Here is a 20451-nt window from a genome sequence, read left to right as displayed (position 1 = left end):
TACATTTATTAACAGCATCACGTATAAAACTGTTTATAATGTATTGTTTTCTTGAGTTGTACTTTTTGTGTTGAGTAAATTTAGAGCACTTAGTATTGGACATTTTTTAAAGCAATTATTGTACTTTTACTTGAGTATTGGGTTTGTACTTCTACTACTTCTGAAGGCCAACAGTTCAACAAGAAAAAGAAGCTGTCAAGCTGTGAGCCTCTTCACATAAAGAGGCAGAAGGTGAGATGTGTTACATAAAGAAGCTTTTCTGGATGAAGTCCACAGTGGAGGCTGAGTGGCAGCTGACCATCTGGTCAGGAGGCAACACCTCCTTTACTGCTCATGTGTATCTGACACATACAAACAGAAAACACACACACACAGACACACTGTCAGTGCTGTGGTATTAAACTGACTTACTGTGCCTTATTTAGAACACTGAAAACAAATGTACTGTTTTATTGTGATGTTTTGTTTTGTTTTTGTTTTTTTGCCCTTTCGTCTTATCACGTGAGTTCAGGGTCAGCACAGCGGATCGTTGTCCGCATGTTGATTTGTCACAGTTTTTACGCCGGATGCCCTTCCTGACGCAACCCTCCCCAATTTCTACTGGGATTGGACCGGCACTGCACAGCTGGGGAGGGGAATTTGCTTTTCGGGGGTTCAGTGTTTTATTGTGATGTTATTGATTTGAAAACAATGTAGTGGAAAGGAACTAAGAGTATTTACTCAAGTGCTATACTCAAGTACAGGTACCACAATGTTTTAGTGTTGTTACTTGTACTTTAACATAATGGTGCTTTTTATTTAAAAGTTAACAGCTTTAGTTACAAGTTACCTTGCTTATAATAACAAATATAACCTACTAATAAATGACTGATTTTAATTTATTTGATTATGTCAGCACACAAAAAATTGTTAAAATATTTGCAATCTGCAACATTAGTGCTTCAACATTATAATCCAATAATATAAAAAATAAGCGTCAAGGGGCGGCTGCAGTTAGTAAAGGCAGTTAAAATAAGTATAGAAATAAAAATAAAATGAAAATTGCTTAAAGAAAATTTCCATGAACTTATTTAGGCAGTTTAACATCCATATCTAAACAGAAATCGACTTTAATAGTCTTACATAACTATGAATAAAGCAGTGTTTGTGTTTGTGTGAGCTGTGAACGGATTGTGTCCTGCAGTCACAAAAGTAACAACAGTTCCATTATGTTCGGTGACAAATGAATGTTGGCTGTCTGTCAGTGTCGATGATCCAGATCCTGTCATTAATTTCATTACACCTGCTCACGCTACATGTTTCCTGTGTCTGCATGACATTGTCGGGGGAAGGCTGAGCTTCACATCAGACGACATTAACGTCACAAACATGCTCTGTCACAAAGTGTTGAGCTCTGATCACGGTTAGATTCACATGGACACACAACAAGCTGATAACATCAATCAGTAAAAAAGGTTTATTAGCATCATGCTTTTCACCTCAGATGTGGACAAACATGTAAACAGTACAAACATTTTATCTTAGTATAAAAATGTCAAATAATAAAAATTAAACAACTTTACAGTATGTATGTCTCGGACTATTTTTTATAAAGAACAAATCTCCATTGTTATGCCAATGGCATGATTTGATACACGTGTCCAGCTTCCCTCACAGTCATCAACTTACAGCTCCCAAATTCAACTTGCACTTAATACAGACACTGTCATGTCAGATGGGAAAAGATGCTTTCTGATCCAGACTCTCAGAACCAGCAGAGGGAGCCAAAGGAGAGCAGTTCACTGGAATAAAACTCATTTATCCAACCATTATCCAAATAGCTTATCTCCTTAGTATTTGGGTGGAGTAAAACTCTACGTCCACATTGATCAGATGTACTGTATCTGTTTTATACATTTGTACAGATCATTCTCTTTAGTGTGTGTGTGACAATAATTAAAAAATCTTCCAAACAAATGTTTAACGTAATACTGTCTGTATTACACTGTAGCCTACTAATGCATTTATCTGTTTAAACTACAGTAAATTCATTTAAGGAAACATATGTAGGATGCATATGTATTTAGACAGGAGATAAGTGCTTTATTCTGTAGTGTTTGAGAACTCAGTATGTCCAAGAATGTTCAACTATGTTCCTCAGCTCACTGTTAAATTGGTATTTTGGCTGTTTGCTACTGGCCAATTCATGTATAGCGGCTTTACCAGAACGTTTTTACCTTTTTAGCAGGATAGAAGCAGTGTAGACTGACAGTTTAACATTAAATGGTTTGGATGAACTATTTAGGTATTGCGGCCATTTTTTATCACAAACCCCCCAGTTTTAGTGGCTCAAAAATATTTGGAAATAAAAAAGATTTGAAAGGATTTAGTTTGGTTGCTGATCCTTTACAGTAAGCAGTTGTTAGCAGACTGTAAATATTGAACACACATGCATTGGTTTGTGCAGTTAGCAAACAGCACAGCAGAATTTCTGTTTTTTATGGATCTCTCTGATACCTGGTCCCACCTGTCTCTCTTTCTGTCTGGCTCCAGATGCCTCCACACATCCCCAACTTCCAATGGCTGGACTTCCTGTTAAAGAACCACTGACACTTGGGTGACTATTGCTCACCTCCTTTATGTCGATGTTCTCACTATTTTGCTCACTGTCTTCAATAATGACCAACTCTGCCTTCAGAGAGCCTGTAAACTCATGACTCTGACGACTGTCATCCTGAGCTGCCTGGAAGCCCATGAAGATGGCTGTGATTGGCTCAGTAGCATCCAAGGTGTTGAGGATGGTGTAAGGGGAAGCCAGTCTTTCTAAGGGAGTGGCACCACTGTACAGAGCAGTGGAGTGGTTGTGGCTGTTTTCAGGTTGTCTGTATGAGTGGTAGTATGATTTGCTATAAGCATGACAATCTTTTTTATCACCAGTGACATAATCACTAAGCTGTTGTTGATAGCCTGTTGCTATTTCCTGGTGAGTGGCGCTGGGAGGACAACAGGCATTGGGTCTCTTTACACTGACACTACTATTGCTACTGATGATGCCATTGGTGTGGTGGCTAACCGAACCATCTTCCTGAAAACTGTGAGAGTTTCTCACAAGACAAGACCTGTAGTGACCATCTACCTCTTTGCCATATTGAAGTCCCTCCACCTTGTGTTTTCCAAAGTGATGACCCTCCCTCGGGTTTTTGTGGTTGTTTCCCTCATCCTGGTTACTGCAATGGCTCCCCGAATGATCATAGTGACAGTCATGCCACGTGTATCTGCAGCTTGACTTTTTCTCTGCTATGTTGTTAGCAAAGACATGGGCACCATATTGCCTTGCCTGGTTACCAAGGTCACGGGCCTCATCTTTGTGGGTATATAAATAATGACTCTCCCTGCTAGGATGCTGGCTGTTGTTCACTAGGTGATGCACTGTGGCAGTTCTCACCAACTGTTCGACCTCATAGGCTGACAGCTCAGAAATGCAGCTTGGGTCATGCGATCCCTAAAAGTTGAAATTGATATGGCTCATGAATAGAATGAGAGATCCTAGCATAAGCATAACATGAAACTTTACATCATCTATTCCTTCTCAATGCCGTGACAGTGACAATATATGTTTTGTATCTAATAACTTCCTACAATTCAAAGAAAAAACATAATTGGTTTTGTTTGTTTTTGCGATTTGTAGAAAAAAATAAAACACAAATAAAAGTTCCACTTAGTAATTAGTGATAATACCTCTTCTGCATTCAGAGCATAAACACACTTCCTGACATCATCGTAAAACTTTTGCCCAATGTGCTGGTTTAACTCCTCAGGCAGAGCAGGTGTAGTAGAAAGTACTGTATTCTCCCCAGCCTGCAGCGTTTTACTAACGTTGATCTCCATGGCAAACAGAGCTGAGACACAGAAATGACAGACAGCGGCTGTGTTACTGTCAGTTTAAATTTTGACCAGGTTCAAGGATAAGCACTGCCTACTGAAAGAACTGTTCTTTTAAAAGGTATAACGATTACATTGATTTAGTCATTTGGAGTTTAACACAACTTTTCCTAAATGTGCTATCTCACCTATCACTAGATCATAGGTGGGTCTTAGGCACCAAGTCTACTGACTTCACTAAACAAACTTGCTATATTACCATCTTGATTAAAAAGTTGAGTATAAAATGTACCAAATATATATAGAAATAAAAATGATCTCACTCTTTCTTGGTCTGTTTGGCTCAGTGTGATTATTGACTGGTAGAGACAGAGATTTTGGAATCAGTGTGGGGACCTGTAAAGGTTCTGTGGGACAGAAAACAAAACTGTAAACATGGACACATCTTTGTGTGGTTTATATCCAGAAAATGGTAACAACTTACCGGAAACAAAGTTGACCTGCGCCTCCTGGGAAACAAATGCAAATCACTAACAGCGATGTAATAAAAGTACAGGTATACAGCTCTGTATGTGTGTGTGTGTGTGTGTGTGTGTGTGTGTGTGTTTGTGTGCCTGTGTGTGTACCTTAATTACTTGCTCTGGACTTTTCTCCACAGCCTTCAGTCTGTTAAGGATGAAGCTTTCATTAGTGGAAACCGTAGACTCCTCTCGCTCCAGAGAAAGAATCTCCATCTCTATCCTAATGAGTCAGAAGGAGGCAGAACAGTTTGAAAAGAGGTCAAATAGGTCATTCTCATGCGTGTATAAGTCTGTTTTGTACCTGTGAATGTTGAGCTGCAGTGCTCTAGTCTGCTGCTGGTCAGAAAAAAGGCTCTGTTGTTTTGCATTGTGGTAGACAGAGTCCTGTAGTAGCCACTGCTCCCGCAGAAGTGTTTTCTGTTTATTACAAAGGATAGAAGAAGAAGAAGAAGAACACATGGTTCATAAACTAAGCCATTATAAGACACAAACAGATGGACAGACCGATTACCATAGGAGATTATAACCATCTATCCATGTGGATTACAATATAATTCATGTGCTGTTATTGCAGAACATAATTTTTTTTTTTATCCACACAAACAAATGCTGTCAGTTAGTGTCATAAACCTTTAGATGCTGTAGTTTAAGCTTCTCTTGGTCCAGTTCAAGCTTCTTCTGTCGAATGTGTTTCTGAATGCGATGTTTCTCCTAATACATCACCGAAAAAAGAGGTTAAATGATGAATTTATAGAAGAGTTCCCAAAAAAAATTGAACATTAACAGAGTAATGCTCGTATAAATAACAATACTTTAGTAACATTTGTCTTCCACTCTAAAATATATTTGTAGCACTGAGTCAAGAGTTAAGCAAAGAAAAAGCTTTACAGTGATGGCCTGGAACCTCTCCTTTAGCAGGCCTGACTCCTCCATGCTGCTTTGGGACAAACAAAAATGAGAGAGAGAGCAAATGAGAGCAAACCAAATACAAGCTAAACCTCCAGGTTACTTTGACAGACCTGGCAGAAATCACAGGCTGCACAGCCTAAAACCATACAAATGAGTTTGAACAGAGCAGGGAATTTGTTTTTGTTTTTTTGCGATCACTGCACATCTTTTCAAATTTCTATTTCCAAATTCTAATATTTTATTTTCTATTTCCTCGGTTTCTTTCATCTATCGGCTGCCCTACTGCAACTACTAATAACCTTGAGGATCTTGAGGTTGCTACTATTGTTAATCAAAGTATTGCTACCTCGGCCTTAGCTGTGTTTCATTTGGTTGTCAATCTAGTCAGAAGACAACTGACTGACAGGAGCCCCAATTTACAAGAGTCTACTTTTACCCTGGCTGCCTTGTGAAGTTTCCCCTTTCTGCCATCTCTCCAAGACTAGCAGTGTTGTGATAACAGCTATATCAGGATTTAGCCCGTAGCTCTTAATAATGAAATTTCAAATAGATCGGACTTGTAAATAGAGTGGGTTTCATGGACATTGCATATTATTTACTGTCAATAATTGTGTTTTATAATGTTCTACATAAACCTACAGCACTAAATATCTCAAACCGTAACAGCGGGTTCCACTCTCCATGGAGTAGATCTGTGACTTCTGATTCAGAAATTGAAGAATCAGGACTCTGGCTTTTCATGTACTGGGTCAGTGGGTTGTCTGCTGGGGGGATGTTGATGTCCTGTTTGGTTCAATACTGAAGGGTATGTGTTTTGGGGGCCTATACTAGAGATGGCACAGTAGAGAGCTGACATGAAAGGAAAAGGGAGAATGGACAGTGACCTATAAAAAAGCTCCCCACTGGTACAATCGTATTCCCAGCCATCGTCCACGTTCCCCTCGAGCATCCTGTAAGTTCACAGTTTATTCATATTCATCTCATCTGGCCTTGCCACACAAAACACAAAGCAATATAACATACTAACAATATATTCCTAACATTTGCCATGAAACTTTCCCCTTTGTACAAATTTAGGACAGCAATCACTTTTTTTAATATGGACATTTTTTTGTAGTAACCAAATTGGTAGAATCCTTAATTTATGTATCACAGAAATACCACTGTTGTTATAGTTTCACAAAGTTGAATTAAAGGTGAATTAGGCCACTTTTCCAACCAACTGTTTATGTAGGAGTCAGACAAGTTGTGATTAATATACATTCAGGTCGGGACAGTTCATGAGGGGGGTTAACACATGTCTAAAGAGGTGGACGGGGTGGAGGATATTTTTAGAAAGAAACATACACATTTATTGCTCCTATTTCCACAATAGCATTTGCCAAAATCTGAGTTTAAACATAGGAGACTGGTGTAGGACACATATACAGATTCTATATCAAAATTGGTTTATCTAATTTTACCAATAGGTCTCTGATGTAAACAATCAATATTCTACTGTGACTGTGACTGACCCACTGCCTCAGGTCAGCTGTCAAAAGAGTATTTTTTCATTATAACAAACCAATCCATGCACATGGAAGCAGAGACACTACTGTCCAATTTATTCTGCCCTAGCTTCTTTACAAAATGCATCCTGCCTGACGGGGGCGTGGGGGGGGGTGTTAATCTGACCTGTTTCTACTCACACAAACTCTCAGGCAGACTGAAGTGAAACCATTTTTGTCAATCACCCTTTTTCTCACTCCTAAAAGTATAACTAAATGTGATTAGAGCTTAAATCAATCAGTCACTGTCAGTTAACCAGTCAGCAAAGCAATAGGTAAACTGAGTTAATCTGCTCATGAGGTACTTAATCTGTGTAAGCCATCTGCTTGCCAGCTTTAGACAGTCAGTATTTTTTAAATTATAGGACAAATATCAGATACAATTGGTTAGAATTAAATGCAGCAAACTGTGCAACATTTCAAGTTTTTCATGAATTTCAATAATGTATCCAGTAGAGCTTTTAGACGGCTCAAAGACTGTGTTGGGTTTGTGTCGCGGTCCTAAATTAAAACTCAGCAGTGTTAGAGTGGCACACAACTGTAAAAGTGTCACACTGTAACTACTGAGAGCGTTCGCAGTATCATTCCATCGCAGACATGACAGAGGAAGAATTGTTCAAATTTGACCCATTGTTAAGTACATTTACAAATGTGTCAAAATAAGAAGTTACACGAGGATATAGTGAGTGAGTGGACCATAGCTATATAGGAGAAGGTTAGACTGTACAGTGCTACAGGCTCAAAACCCCACAGAGACATCTAGCAGCTACTGGTGGAGAATTAAGGACTTATCTCTGCCTACTTCTCTGTCTGTCTGTCTGTACTGCTCTCTCCATATGGTGGTCACATGTACACTTGGAACATTTATAACCTTCCATGACTGTTCACTTCACTTTAGGTTCACTCCTTTACTCGGCAGGGACCCGTTAAGTAACTAGTTGTAGCTAGTTGACTAATTTGTTTCGAATACAGCAATGCTGCTGCTTGTTAGTTCCTAATGAAGGTCTAATATTTTTAGTTTAGTGGGGCATAAACATTAACAGAGCTAGAAAAGAGTTCATACTTTAGCTTACAAGTTAACCTAGGCAGTGTGGCGTTGAGTTATCCTACCTGTCTGTCGCCCTGTTGTCTCTCTGCAGGACGCCTGTGCCTCTGCAGTGGGCGCGGTACCACCCGCGTGCAGGTGCAGGTGGGCGGGGCTCTTGCTGTGCAGCCGATTGACATTTGTCTGCCAGCCAATAGCAATGAAGATCGGTTTCGAAAGTCCGCTTAAGGGCTTTGTGGTTGTGTAGAGAAAACTGAATCATGAATAAATAGTGTTAGTTAAAAAAAGTGTCCATCATTCTGCATCATACTCCTCATGTCACCCACTTTATCGTTACAATAATAAATATTTAGAAAGCACTGCATGTAAAAGGTGCAAGATGAAGATTAGTCACTCTTTGAGTTACTTTTGATTCTGTGTAATAAAACATTTATTTATTACAGTAGATTAGAGAGTTTAATGTGCCCCCCTACCAACAAAAAAGACTTTACAAGGGGTGAGGAAAAATTACCTATTAAACTTTTTATATACACTGTATTCATAACATTTTAAATGTTTTGAATTTGTGGGATGGTTTGTAACTGATGATGATAAGGAATTGTTGAGATAATACTGTAACAACTGTTATTAAGCTATTAGCACTGAGTACTTCTTTAGTCAGTTGCAGTTGAGTGAGCATGCAGCAGATGGGAGTCTTTCACTCTATACAGACAAATGCCTTCTCCTTTATCCTTAGCAGAAACATTCCCTCTGCTCTACTTCACCCAGTGTAATTTTAGTCAATTTAAAAAATCAGGTGTTATTTTTAATAAAGGAAGAAATAAAGCGTTTTGCATTCGGAATGATTTACAGTCACTGAGGGTTGTTGTAGGTTAATACTGTTATTCATGTGGTATCTGAAACCATACTATTATTTGTGTTTTATTTTTGTAAAAATGACATTTTCAAGGGCAACCAGGCCAAGTTCAAGGAAGCCCAGAAATGTTAAGAACATGGACAGGCAGCAAAGAAGCCTTTCACTATGGAGTTAACAATGTCCTTCTATTCACGAGGGAAACCAAGTTGTTCAGTATGATTTCTGATTTCCATTTATGCCAGGTGGCTGAAGCTGAAAATATAAACTTCTTTATTTCTTTTTCTATTTCTACGTTAGGAACCGACAGCAGATCTATGTCCAGTGAAAGGTTTTGATTAAAAGATACGAGATTTTCTTTTTAGTATGGCATCTTGACTAAAGACATACCAAATGCACCACATAGAGAGAGATCGCCAGCCAACTCTGCACAGTTGGAGTACAAGTTACAATGATGCATAATTTTTTATATGTTTTTAACACATGTAAATGTACTGTGATAAACCACTCCATGGAGACATTGTGCTTGTGTGTTCATGTAAAACAAGTAAACATAATCAAGAAAATGGTGGCAACAAGCAATCTTTTCCCGCCTTCCACATTCATACTTCAGACACGTGTCTGAAGTATGAACTGAGCTTTATAGTCTCAGCTCAGTCTCATTGTGCTTTAAAAGGAGCAACATCATTTAGGTTTTGTCTTCGTATTGGAAAATACGATTCATTTGATTTTGTCAGCTACTAACACAACCTTTAATTATATTGAGCCTGCAAAATACTAAACACAGACGGGAGTTTAAGAAGTGCCTCTGTACTCCATTAACAACAGGCAACCAGCTTAAATGATAAAAGAATAGAAAAGTGAAACTCAGAATCAATCAAAAATGTCAAAAACATTGGTGTACTTTTACTTTTTGAAACATTTGAAGCACTCTTTTTTCAGAGCACCGGAGTTACAACAAGCCGTTCTGAAGGAAAACTGTGGATCAGTGCTAAAGTCACTGCCTATGAAAACCATCTGATCTTTGTTTTTACTTTCCAAATTGCCTTGTTTTTGTTCCTTATTAAATTACAGATTATCAGCAGAAAAGACAAAAACATAATCGATACATCACTGAATAATTTCAAATGTGATCTTAGCTAAGTAAATAACTTAAACACCTCGGAAATTTATTAGTTTGCACATCATAATTGTATATTATATGAACAAATCTAACACACACAATATTTATATACAAATATTAATTCAAATTATTAGGTTAAAACAAAACAACCACTGAACCCCTTACAAGGAAAACTAATCGTGTCATAGGATAAGACATATAAATTCTAATTCTAATTCTATATCCATAGTGTCATGTACTAGATTAGGATGGCATGAGGAAAGAAAAATAATCTCTCTGTTGGCCTGTGACTTTGAAGCAACAACACAACAAAGTAATACAGTAATATGGTAGATTTTACCTGAAACCACATTACATAATACTTTAAGAAAACACTCTGGAAGTAGACTAATTCTAATCAATTCTTCTCCGCCCTCAATCCACATCAGTGTTTTATTATTATGTATGTTCAAATACAAACTCCGATTTGATATGTATTTTATCCACTTTCAGCAAGTTGATTGTTTTGCTACAGTTAATGATTTGAGTACCACTGGCCTATGGATTACTTTTATTATATTTAATGTTATAAAGAAAGAACAAGAATTCAGTTTTATGTCCAACATGAAGACACTGTTTGAAATGTTAATTTCGTATTATTATACACGTAAATAATTGCACATCAACAAATAATTGACGTCAAAGTCACTGGTAGCTGAAATACTGTAAATACAATCAATAGAAATTGTTCTAACTTGTTTAGCATCTATTTTAACTGCACCTGTCATTAATCAGATATCCAGTAATACTAATCTCGCAGAACACAAAATGGCCACAGATAGATGTTGTTGCTTGTTTGTAATAAATATTCTAATCCAGTTAATTCCCAAAGATTGATTGACCCAGGGATTGATCAACAAAAGCATCCTAAAAGAAAAGAAATTAAAATCTCGAAATATGGACGATTTACGAAAGACAAGGGTCGATATCTGATGTAAATAAGGAGAGGTGGCTCATAGTCATGTGACTTCTGTGACAGGTCCTGGGGTCTGAAGAGAAACCAAGAATACAAAACACAGTTCAGTTCACAAGCATTGCAGAATTGGTCTATCTTTAGGTTTTTTGCTGTCTCTAAAAACAGTCTCAAAATGTTTTCATGGAGCCCTTATACAAAGGTTTTAATGTTTTGGTATGTACAATATGTGTAACTGATCAATTCAATATCCCATGATGAAGCCAGAAATGTACATTATATATCATGTACATTATATATTCAAACATTATATACCAAATTTTAAGAAGTTATTGTAATCAAAATAAAGGGATGGATGTAAGCCAAAGGGTCAAAGGGACATATGGACAATTTAATAGCATGATGTCTGTGGCTAAGATTGTCACCAATGCAAAAATTAAAATATGACAAATAGGCTACAAAATGCTTTTCATTTGGGTAGTAGTATGTCATGAGTGTTTACATGTGATATTAGAGTAAAAGAAAACACAACATCTGTATAATATAATACAATGTGTAATATGGAGTGTGTGCTTTACCTGGGTAACAATGTATTTGCTGCAGGTTTCCATGGTGTGACTGATTTGAGGAGAAGCCTCATCAGTATCAGACGTGCCTGTGTCTGAGGGACTCGGAGAAATCACTGGTCTCTTTCTAAAATACTGAACCACAAACACCACCTGCAGAGACAAAAAGAGCAACAGAATCTGGCTCCAACCACATCCATCCAGTCATTTGAATTATATCTAGTTAGTTATATCTAGACTTTCACAAGGAAAATACGGACAGTGCACCAAAGTCAGTAGGTTTTAATTTATTTAAGATGTAATGTTCTACAATTAGTACGGCTCAGCAAAAAAAAAAAGTTTAAAGAAATAATTTAAAGTCCATTTTTGGCGCTGCAGTCATGTCCACATGAGTGTATATAAAATGGCATTGGCAAATCTACATTACCGAACAGTTTTTACTGTGACTTTCTGGAGGAAGATGGAGCTGCTTTTTTTTGTTTACATTTTTTTTTCCAATGACCTACCTTCTTGCTTTAACCAAGACTGTCATGCATGAATTTGCATGCACACACACAAACACACACACACACACACACACACACACACACACACACAAACACACACAAACACACATACACACACTTGTGAATTCAGACTATGTGTAACCTGCAGCAATTTAGTCCATTATATGTATTTTCTCTGCTGAACAGAGTCTAAGAAAACCCTGCCTCAAAATATAAAGGAAGGAAGCCAATGTAGCCAATACTAAATTTTAAAACATTGCTGCAAGACAACAGACTCATCTTTTCTCCATGTTTATTAAACAGTTCTATATGAGAAATATCCATTAAATAACCAAGTGAAAGTGAAAGGAACCCTCCCCCCAACAATCTGACCTATAATTTGACCCATCATTTTAACTAAATGTTGAATGCACACAAACAAACTATACCTTGTAGTAAGTTGAATCTGGTTTTTGTCAGTGTATTATCAACTTTGCATTTATGTGTATTTGAAACAGGGCGTTTGAGAGAGAAGGCAGCACTGACTGGATCATTGTGTTAATAATGTCCCTTCCTGCTTGGGACTGCATGATGTAGGATGAGATCAGCCTCAACAAGCTGGGCAGTAATAATGGTAGTAACTGAACTGTCCAGATAAATAGCTTCAGTAAATAAGTGCAACACAACTAACAGAAGAGGGCTGAACCTTTTGTTTCTACAATTTCAGGGTGTTTTTTTTAAATACAGCTATTTATAAGATCTGAATACATTTGTAAGTTATTGTATATGCCACTATAACTGTATGCATATTATGAGACAGTGGAGCCAAGACTGATAAAAGGCCCCCCAACCCTCGTATGCACTTATCCTGTATTAATTGAGAAAATAGCTTGGAAATCCATTGTGTTTAACCAGGAATTTATACAAGGTCAAACTGAATAGGTCAAAATGTATATTGGGGAAATCAAGTTTAAGTAAGTAGTGTTTACTCAAAATCAAGTTCTTTTTACATTTGTATGTTTACAATATTAAAGGCTACTACTCCTATTTTCGATCAATTCTGAATCTAGCAGTACCTCGCAGAATGTTTTTATGTTGTACAGTTTTAAATGTTTAAACCACAAAAGACTTGAGAGAAACCAGTATTCAATTTGTGTCTCAATTTGTTTTTTTTGTTCGTTTGTTTTGTTTTGTTTTTGTCTTTTTTTGCTACTTCGCTGTCCTTTTTGATAATTTTAATGTCGTTTTGGTTATGATCTTTTTGTGGTAATTTTGTACTTATTTTTTTGTCCTTTCGGCTTATCCCATGAGTTGAGGGTCGCGGATCATTGTCGGCATGTTTTGGCACAGTTTTTACGCCAGATGCCCTTCCTGACGCAACCCTCCCCAATTTCTACCGGGCTTGGACCGGCACTGCACAGCTGGGGATGGGAATGGGCTGTTAGGGGTTCAGTGTCTTGCCCAGAGACACGTTGTAATATAGCCGGAACCATGGGCGACTGCCTTACCAACTTAGCTACAGCTGCCACGGTGATGTTTTGTCCTTTTTTGGCCTTCATGTGTTAATCTGTCTTTACTTCGCAGATTTTAATTGAGATTTTAACAAGATTTGTTATCGTTCACTTCATAAAGAGGGGCCACCTTTAGCAGGTTCCCAGGACCAGAGCCTGGTAAGGCACATTTGATAATTAGTCAGATGTTATCACACATTTCAATGGCCATTATCAGTTGTTATCAGCAATGTAGCTACGGGCCAGTAGGTACCTGATCCATGTGACTCAGTAGGTGATTATCATGCTGCATTATGGGCTACAAAGTTGTTTAGTTTTGCCAAAACAAACACATGGTTTTAGTTAGATTTAGGAACAAAAATGAGACAGAAACTAAGCGTTTGGCAGTAATTGTGGCATCAGTTAAAATACAAAAACAACAGTGACCAAAGTAATTTTAGAAACAGTGGACACAAAGTGGTGTCTTTAATGTCCTGTGTTTTGTCACCAGACCACCTCCACAAACACTATGTCACTGAATGCCACACGGGCAATGTGTCATATTTCCCACACTTCTCCCTTAAAAAATATGCCACTAGTTACTAACGGTAATACTTCCAATGGCATGATAACACTTTTCATTTGATTTGGCTGATCGTCCATGCCTACAGCTCATTGGATAAATACAAACTGACCAGAAAGGCAGCGCTAAGTCCTCCAATGGCTTGTCCAGCTATAACATCACTCCAGTGGTTTCGGTACTCTGCCACTCTATTGATGCCTGTCAGAACTGCCAGATTGACCAATGAGAAACTGAGGAGGGGGCCTGTCAGTCGACCTCCGGCGGAACCAATGCAGGACATGGCATACATCTGCAAAGAAAGTTTCTTTTAAGGTACGTCTGCAACAATATGCAAGTTGTTGCAGGTCATTCCTGGTTTTTTTCACATTTCTAGAACCTGTTACTTTTAAGGGAACCACTCACTGCCAGATAGATAGCTGTATACAGACTCAGTGCAGCCTCTTTGCACGGAAATGTCTTCCTCGCTCTCATGATGTCATCAGGGTCACCAGTACAGACATTTGATTGGCTGACGAAGTGCGGCATGTCCTGGCAGCTGAGGGCAGTGTAATTAGGCAGGCAGACAGACAGAAAGTAAGGAGCCAAACTTCCTGTGACCAACTGACCTGCATTGACAAAAATGTCTGTTGCAAACAGACCGAAGATGTACACGCCTGCAGAGAAGCAGATAAAAGGATTCACATCATTTGCATTTAAAAGGAGCATGTTGCTATATCATGTTCTTGTGCATCCACCCATGCTGTACAACACCATTTCCCAAAAAGTTGTAAGGAACTCCAGAGATAAAAAGGGTTAATGTTAGGGAATAAGATAAAGTGCAGAGTATAAGTAAAATCAGAATGCATTGGTGAACGGTTGGTGTTTGTTTTGTATCACTTTTTGTGTTGCCTGCATTCTGCTCAAAGGCCAGACCAAAAATTATTTTCAGAACAAAACACCTTTGATTTCCCCTGGAAAAATCTGACATTAGGAATTCATTGAAAATAAAAAACAGCTAAATGTTAGTAATATAGTATTTTTTTCTGTTAGTTTTTTTTCTATTTCACAGCATTTCTGTTACCTAGGAAACGAAAGGTCCTTCGCACCATGGGGTTCACGTAGCAGCAGTCACCCATGATAAAAATCTTCTCTTGGTCGTAAAGATTATTTGAGTTGTGATGAAGTAGAAAGATAACTACCTCTACACCTGCAATCTGCAAAACACAATAAAACAGAAGACGATGCATGGGAAGTGAGCAAATGATGAATCTACAGTACTGTAAATACTTGCATCCATCCATTAGAGTGGCTCCCTGGTGAGATCACCAGTCTAGCAAAGGGCTCCACATCCACTCTATCTTTAGACATGAAATGTTTTAGGTATGAAATGTTAACTGTCAGGCTTCAATCCTGGCAGGCTTCTACAAATTTCCTCTTCTGAAGTTTAAATCTGGTCTTAATGGTGTTCGTGCTTGCAGGGATGTGTGGTTTCATATTGATGATTTTGAGCTGCTATATGAATACAACACACAACCGGAATTCAAACTGTATGCTTGAATAAATACTGTAAATGTTTTTTCAGTTTTGATCATGTTCCTTTTATTAGATGGATATGTATCAGAACAATTTCTCTTTTTTTCCCTATTGTTTTGTGATCAGTTGCATACAGTGTCATGAGAAGCGAAGTTGTTCCTGTAGCAAATGTATTACTGTAGCTCATGCTCTAGTTCACCATAAAGCACATATTGATTTATTGCAGTTTTGCAACTGTCAAAGCACATTATTGCTATAATGCATATACTTCAGCTTCATACCTTTTACATATCTGAGTGCTGACATTATTTGTAGGTCTATATTTGTTTATATAATATTTTCATCATAGCAGCTGCAATAGGCCAATTGTTAATCAAGGACTAAGCCACTACAAGTCATGACATCTTTCTCTGTTTCTCTTTAAAAATATGCTATATTCGATTTTCTTGTTGCATTTAGGAACTACATCCATGTAAAGTACCAGTCCTGCAGTGAGTGGTGATCTAGCTAATAAGATCACAAAATCCACAAACATATTTAATTAGGGGTAGATTATTGGTAAATACCAGTTCAGTTGTTCTTCCACTGATGCACCCTCATCTAAAATGATGAGGGTTTTAAGGAATGAACACACGTGACCCACATAATTAGCAGTGTGTGGGCAGGGATAGTTTGATAGCAAGCTGGACAGGTGCTCTGGAGGACCTGGAATGAGTACCCCTGCTTTATACTGTTGTCTTAATTACCTCAAAGTAAAATCATGCTCTCTAATTGGATTTAATTGTTGTTAGACTTACCAGTACAACAGGCAGCCCACCCACCACAGAGTACAGAATTACAGGCTGGATGCGACTGTACTGTTCAGGTCCAGGATCTGGCTTGGCTAAAGCTGGGTCTCTGCAGATGAAGCCCTGCTGTGCTGGGCTGAAAGTGTCCGTGAACTCACAGTAATAAACCAGCATCACTGTAGCAGCCAAAATCACCACCTGAAAGTACAGCATGTTTAAGTCGGTCTGCTACTACAGTATCCAGTAAATCCACAGTTATGAGGATTTAAGCCGGCATAAGTCTCTCCACTTTCAAAATCACAGCTGTTTGTTCAAATCCAGGGATGACGATGATGTTTATCTGCCCCTCAGAGACTGTGGTTCCAAGTGATAGAAAGCTTTTCTTTCCACTCCTGTGAATTTCCTGAACCATCTGAGGCAAGGAATTTATTCTGTTTCACTGAACAAGCTCTAAAGAGCCCCCCGCAGTCCACTGAACACAATTTCAAAGTACAGTACATCACATTTAAAAATTCTATTACCTTATTTACATTTACATTTACATTTAGTCATTTAGCAGACGCTTTTATCCAAAGCGACTTACAAGTGAGGTACAAGGCAAGAAAAAATCTAAGTCAAAGTTATTTCACTTATGGTAAAAGTTAAAGCCAGGGTAAACTGTGACTTAAAGTTGTTGACTGTTGAGGGATACGGTCAGTAATGTCATATTATGACAAACCTAACTGAACTTTCAGAGTTTTTTTTTTCTCAACTCAATTACCCTCCAATGATTCATCAATACCAACCATCTGAACTTTTGTCAAACTGCTTCATATTCACAAACATAACCATTTTGGTCTGCATGACAACACTTTCAGCCACATGTGTATTATAGAAGATCAATATTAGTACAATAAGTAGTATAAGCATGTATTTATATATTTAATAGTGAATTTGTTTGGGGGGCAAAATAATTCACCGATCACTACATCTCTATATTCCAAAAAACCTTTATCCCTTTCCAGTCTGAGCTTCAGCCCAAATTGCAATTTTAATTTTCTTCTTTTTACAGCCCAATGTTATACAAAACCAAAACACCAAAGTGCTGTAGTGAAGACATCAGCGAGACAGAGAATGTTAAAGGCAAATCTGTATTGAGCAGGTAGCCTATGGGAAAGTCAAATAATACTGAGGAACCGCTTCCATGAATGCTGCTGCCCTCCAGTGGTGAGAATGTCAAATCATGTGCAGATCATGAATAATAATGCATGAGAACTGCATTTAATATTTCACAGATTAAACATAGAAAAGCACTATGCACAGAACTAAAATGCCTGTGAATCTGCAATGGTGAAAAGGGGAGATACATTTGTTTATTGATTAAGTGCTTCAGGGAAGAAATTTCTCTCACAATTTCTGTACAGATGAGCTCATATTTTCCACGAAATGATACACTTTCTCAGTTTCAACATCTGATATGTTGTTTATGTTCTATTGTGAATGAAATATGGTTGTTGAGATTTGCTAATCATTATAATCTGTTTTTAATTTACATTTTACACATCTTCCCAACTTTTTTGAATTCAGGGTTGTAAAAGCAAAGTGTTTTTATCACTTTTTATTACTGTAGCAGCTTTGGCCATGATGGGATGCTGTACACAATGGAAGCTATATAGCCCAAGTTACCATGGTGATCCACTTTGCAAAAAGGCCAATGCTCTTCAAAAACAAAACAAATAATAATCAGCAGTTTATGACACACTGAGCTTGTTAGCACATCTGCCCCACTTCATGTGAAAAGATCTAAACAGTCGTCCAGATCATGCAGGCCGCTGGAGCTGTCGCCATGGAAACAATCCGTCTGATGCTGATCTCTCTTCCGCCTGCGTTTATACACACTTGTTTTGTCTTTCTCCTCTGTTCCTGTCTCCAGTAGGTTAGAGGAATATTGCAGTTCCTGTGATGCGGGAGGACCTGGGATTTGTAGTGTTTGTAGTTTCTCTACAGTCAGAGCTGACTGGAGGTTCTGGAAAAACCTGGCAATGACCCCCCCCAAAAATAAAACATCTTTACAAAAATCTGAGTTTGACACTGACAAGTTCACATTAAGATCTTTGAACTTTAATTTTGGCATTTATATTAAGTGATTAGCAGCTGTTTTTAGGAGACTGACCTGTGAATCCGTCTGAGGTTCTCTTCCATCTTCTGATTGGCAATCTGAGTTAGGAAATTGATGTATTTGTGTTCAACCAGGAGCTTTCCTTCATGACTGAGAGGAACCTCCAAGCCATGGGTGCTACGGACTGCCTAAAGAGTCAAAATAACAGGATGCCTGTTACATCTGTTAACTTAACTTAACGTATGCAAGTAACACCTAACTATTTGTACTTTGTGCATTGTCCATTCATTCAAGATTGTGGACAATTCAATGAGCAAATTACATTTTACCATAGCTTTGGAAATATCACTGTTGTGATTACCGTGATTATCTTTCCTGTCTTGCTGACAGTGAGACCAGAGTTTCTGAAGCCTGAGTTGATGGCCACTGAGTGCTGGAGAGAAAAACATAGTACTATGTTGTTGATAATAAGGCAGAACCAAATCCAATCGTAAAATCTCCCAGAACAACCTGTTTAAAAACAAAATCACTTCAATCCAGTTCCTGCATTATTGACTTTTTTTATTTGTTATGCTTTTGTTTGGTGACTCCTGACAGCAGACATAAACGTCCCCACTGCGAAATTCTTCTTTTTACTCCCACATGATATTATTGTGAATTAATTTTTTTCCACAAAGTGAGCAGAACAGCTACCCTTGCATAAACATTGTTACTACAGCAGCTGAATGTTATATTGTTGAACATACTCATAAATAATCTCACCATAAGCTGTGCATCTTCTAGCCTCCTGCACTGAACATGAAGGACGAATGGCTCAAACTTCAACACAGCATCGCCACTGGACTTGGCTACAGCAGTCATCTGAAGGACAAACCCAGTATCATATTGCTGATCTGCCATTTATATTAACTGACAATCATAAGCACAAATCACAACTCACCAGGTCATCAGATGTGCATGTTTTGTGTGAGACAAACAACCACACACAGTTCTGTTTCTGCACATCACTGCTCTCTGGAGCCTGAGAAACAAGTTAAGTGTTAGTTAGTGACCAAATGCTGTAATCACAGCCATGTGAAACCAGGCCTCTGATGGCAGCGCTGGGAAGGTGAAGGACTTCAAGATGTGGGCTTGTTAAGACCACGTGAAAACGGAGGACCTGTCCTAATTTAAAGCCTCTCTCACCCCATCGATGAGGATGATTCTTCCGGAGCAGGAGCTGGTGGTAAAATATTCCTCACAGCTGTTGAGTAGAGACACTACATGTTCAATATCTTGATCGACGCTCCCTTTCTTACTGAGGTCCAGCTTGTTCAGACACTGTTTCTTCCACTGACTGAACGTTCTGTCCATGCTCCATACAGGCGTAACACGGACAGGGTTTGTCCGCAAACTGAACTGCCGAAGCAACACGACACTTAAATGATGAGGACCTTTATGTCGTCACCGGTAAAATGCGGAAACACATTATTTCTTCAAAATGCTGCCAACCTGCTAGCCTGCCACTTAATTCACTTCTTCTTCTTCTTCTTCTTCTTCTTCTTCTTCGGTTGAAAAAGCGACAACGAGCCATCATCGCTCACCGCCACCTGCTGCCTCGGAGTAAAACCTCTTAAAACTAAATATATTGAATTGATAAAAGTTATTTTTTAATTACCTCACATAAAATGTTTGACTAGTGTGTGGCTTCTTTTTATTGCTATTAACTAAAGGGCCAATGTGTGAATAAAAAAAAATGGCAACTTTTTAAAAGAAATTCTCAGAAATCATGTTTATCAGGTTGAAGGAAGTGGTTCTCTTTTTAAATCTGTGTCTGAATTATACACACAAACATACAAACTTACAAACACACCTAAACACACACACACTGTAGACACACACACACAGAGAGAGAGAGAGTGAGAGAGAGAGAGAGAGAGAGAGAGAGAGAGAGAGAGAGAGAGAGAGAGAGAGAGAGAGAGAGAGAGAGCATTATCCCCTATTGGACTGGCATGGTTTGCTAGCCCAGAATCTATAACAGTAACAGAGTCAGAAAGACAATTGAAGCAGATCAGAATATAGGGACACAGTAGATGAAGAGGGTATCTGCCATGAAGACATTATGAGGATCAGACTACA

At 38.3% G+C, this 20451-nt stretch overlaps 3 protein-coding genes across 4 annotated transcripts; all 3 read right to left on the bottom strand.

Moving 5' to 3' along the window:
* Positions 1 to 1826: 1826 nt before the first annotated feature.
* Positions 1827 to 5102, bottom strand: palmda (palmdelphin a). The gene is given in 7 exon segments (XM_067474677.1): positions 1827 to 3481; positions 3718 to 3878; positions 4185 to 4268; positions 4346 to 4370; positions 4488 to 4602; positions 4684 to 4799; positions 5013 to 5102. Coding segments are annotated over 7 exon segments (1626 nt in total). The 3' UTR covers positions 1827 to 2446.
* A 4926-nt stretch (positions 5103 to 10028) lies between these two features.
* LOC137098822 (phospholipid phosphatase-related protein type 5-like) lies at positions 10029 to 17331 on the bottom strand. The gene is made up of 6 exons (XM_067475464.1): positions 16245 to 17331; positions 14996 to 15128; positions 14338 to 14588; positions 14048 to 14239; positions 11390 to 11530; positions 10029 to 10887 (listed from the first exon to the last, which is right to left on the bottom strand). Exons 1-6 carry the CDS (start codon positions 16446 to 16448, stop codon positions 10858 to 10860), a joined length of 951 nt encoding a protein of 316 aa, XP_067331565.1. The 5' UTR covers positions 16449 to 17331; the 3' UTR covers positions 10029 to 10857.
* Positions 17332 to 17816: 485 nt separating this feature from the next.
* Positions 17817 to 19855, bottom strand: tyw3 (tRNA-yW synthesizing protein 3 homolog (S. cerevisiae)). Of its 2 annotated transcripts, XM_067475465.1 has the most exons (6): positions 19519 to 19851; positions 19274 to 19354; positions 19096 to 19194; positions 18695 to 18766; positions 18388 to 18521; positions 17817 to 18250 (listed from the first exon to the last, which is right to left on the bottom strand). In XM_067475465.1, the coding sequence occupies exons 1-6, from the start codon at positions 19684 to 19686 to the stop codon at positions 18004 to 18006; spliced, it is 801 nt and encodes a 266-aa protein (XP_067331566.1). In that variant the 5' UTR covers positions 19687 to 19851; the 3' UTR covers positions 17817 to 18003. The 2 variants fall into 2 exon arrangements, with proteins under 2 accessions (XP_067331566.1, XP_067331567.1); XM_067475466.1 differs by lacking the exon at positions 18695 to 18766 and having other exon boundaries at positions 19519 to 19855.
* Between the last annotated feature and the right edge of the window lie 596 nt (positions 19856 to 20451).

This window comes from Channa argus, chromosome 14, assembly GCF_033026475.1.
Source record: "Channa argus isolate prfri chromosome 14, Channa argus male v1.0, whole genome shotgun sequence".
Lineage (NCBI taxonomy): Eukaryota > Metazoa > Chordata > Actinopteri > Anabantiformes > Channidae > Channa > Channa argus.
The sequence above is the reverse complement of the archived record's forward strand: the minus strand, read 5'-3'. Positions and strand labels throughout refer to the sequence as shown.

What these genes read in the sequence shown, in the direction of transcription:
- LOC137098822 (XM_067475464.1), bottom strand. Translation starts at nt 16,448, where the DNA reads ATGCTGTACTTTCAGGTGGTGATTTTGGCTGCTACAGTGATGCTGGTT. An exon ending in AAGGACCTTTCGTTTCCTAG is followed by an intron (nt 14,589 to 14,995) that starts GTAACAGAAATG and finishes GCTTCTCTGCAG; the next exon opens with GCGTGTACATCTTCGGTCTG. An exon ending in GACTTAGCGCTGCCTTTCTG is followed by an intron (nt 11,531 to 14,047) that starts GTCAGTTTGTAT and finishes TTGTCTCTGCAG; the next exon opens with GTGGTGTTTGTGGTTCAGTA.
- tyw3 (XM_067475465.1), bottom strand. Translation starts at nt 19,686, where the DNA reads ATGGACAGAACGTTCAGTCAGTGGAAGAAACAGTGTCTGAACAAGCTG. An exon ending in CATGCACATCTGATGACCTG is followed by an intron (nt 19,195 to 19,273) that starts GTGAGTTGTGAT and finishes TTTGTCCTTCAG; the next exon opens with ATGACTGCTGTAGCCAAGTC. An exon ending in AGACAGGAAAGATAATCACG is followed by an intron (nt 18,522 to 18,694) that starts GTAATCACAACA and finishes TTGACTCTTTAG; the next exon opens with GCAGTCCGTAGCACCCATGG.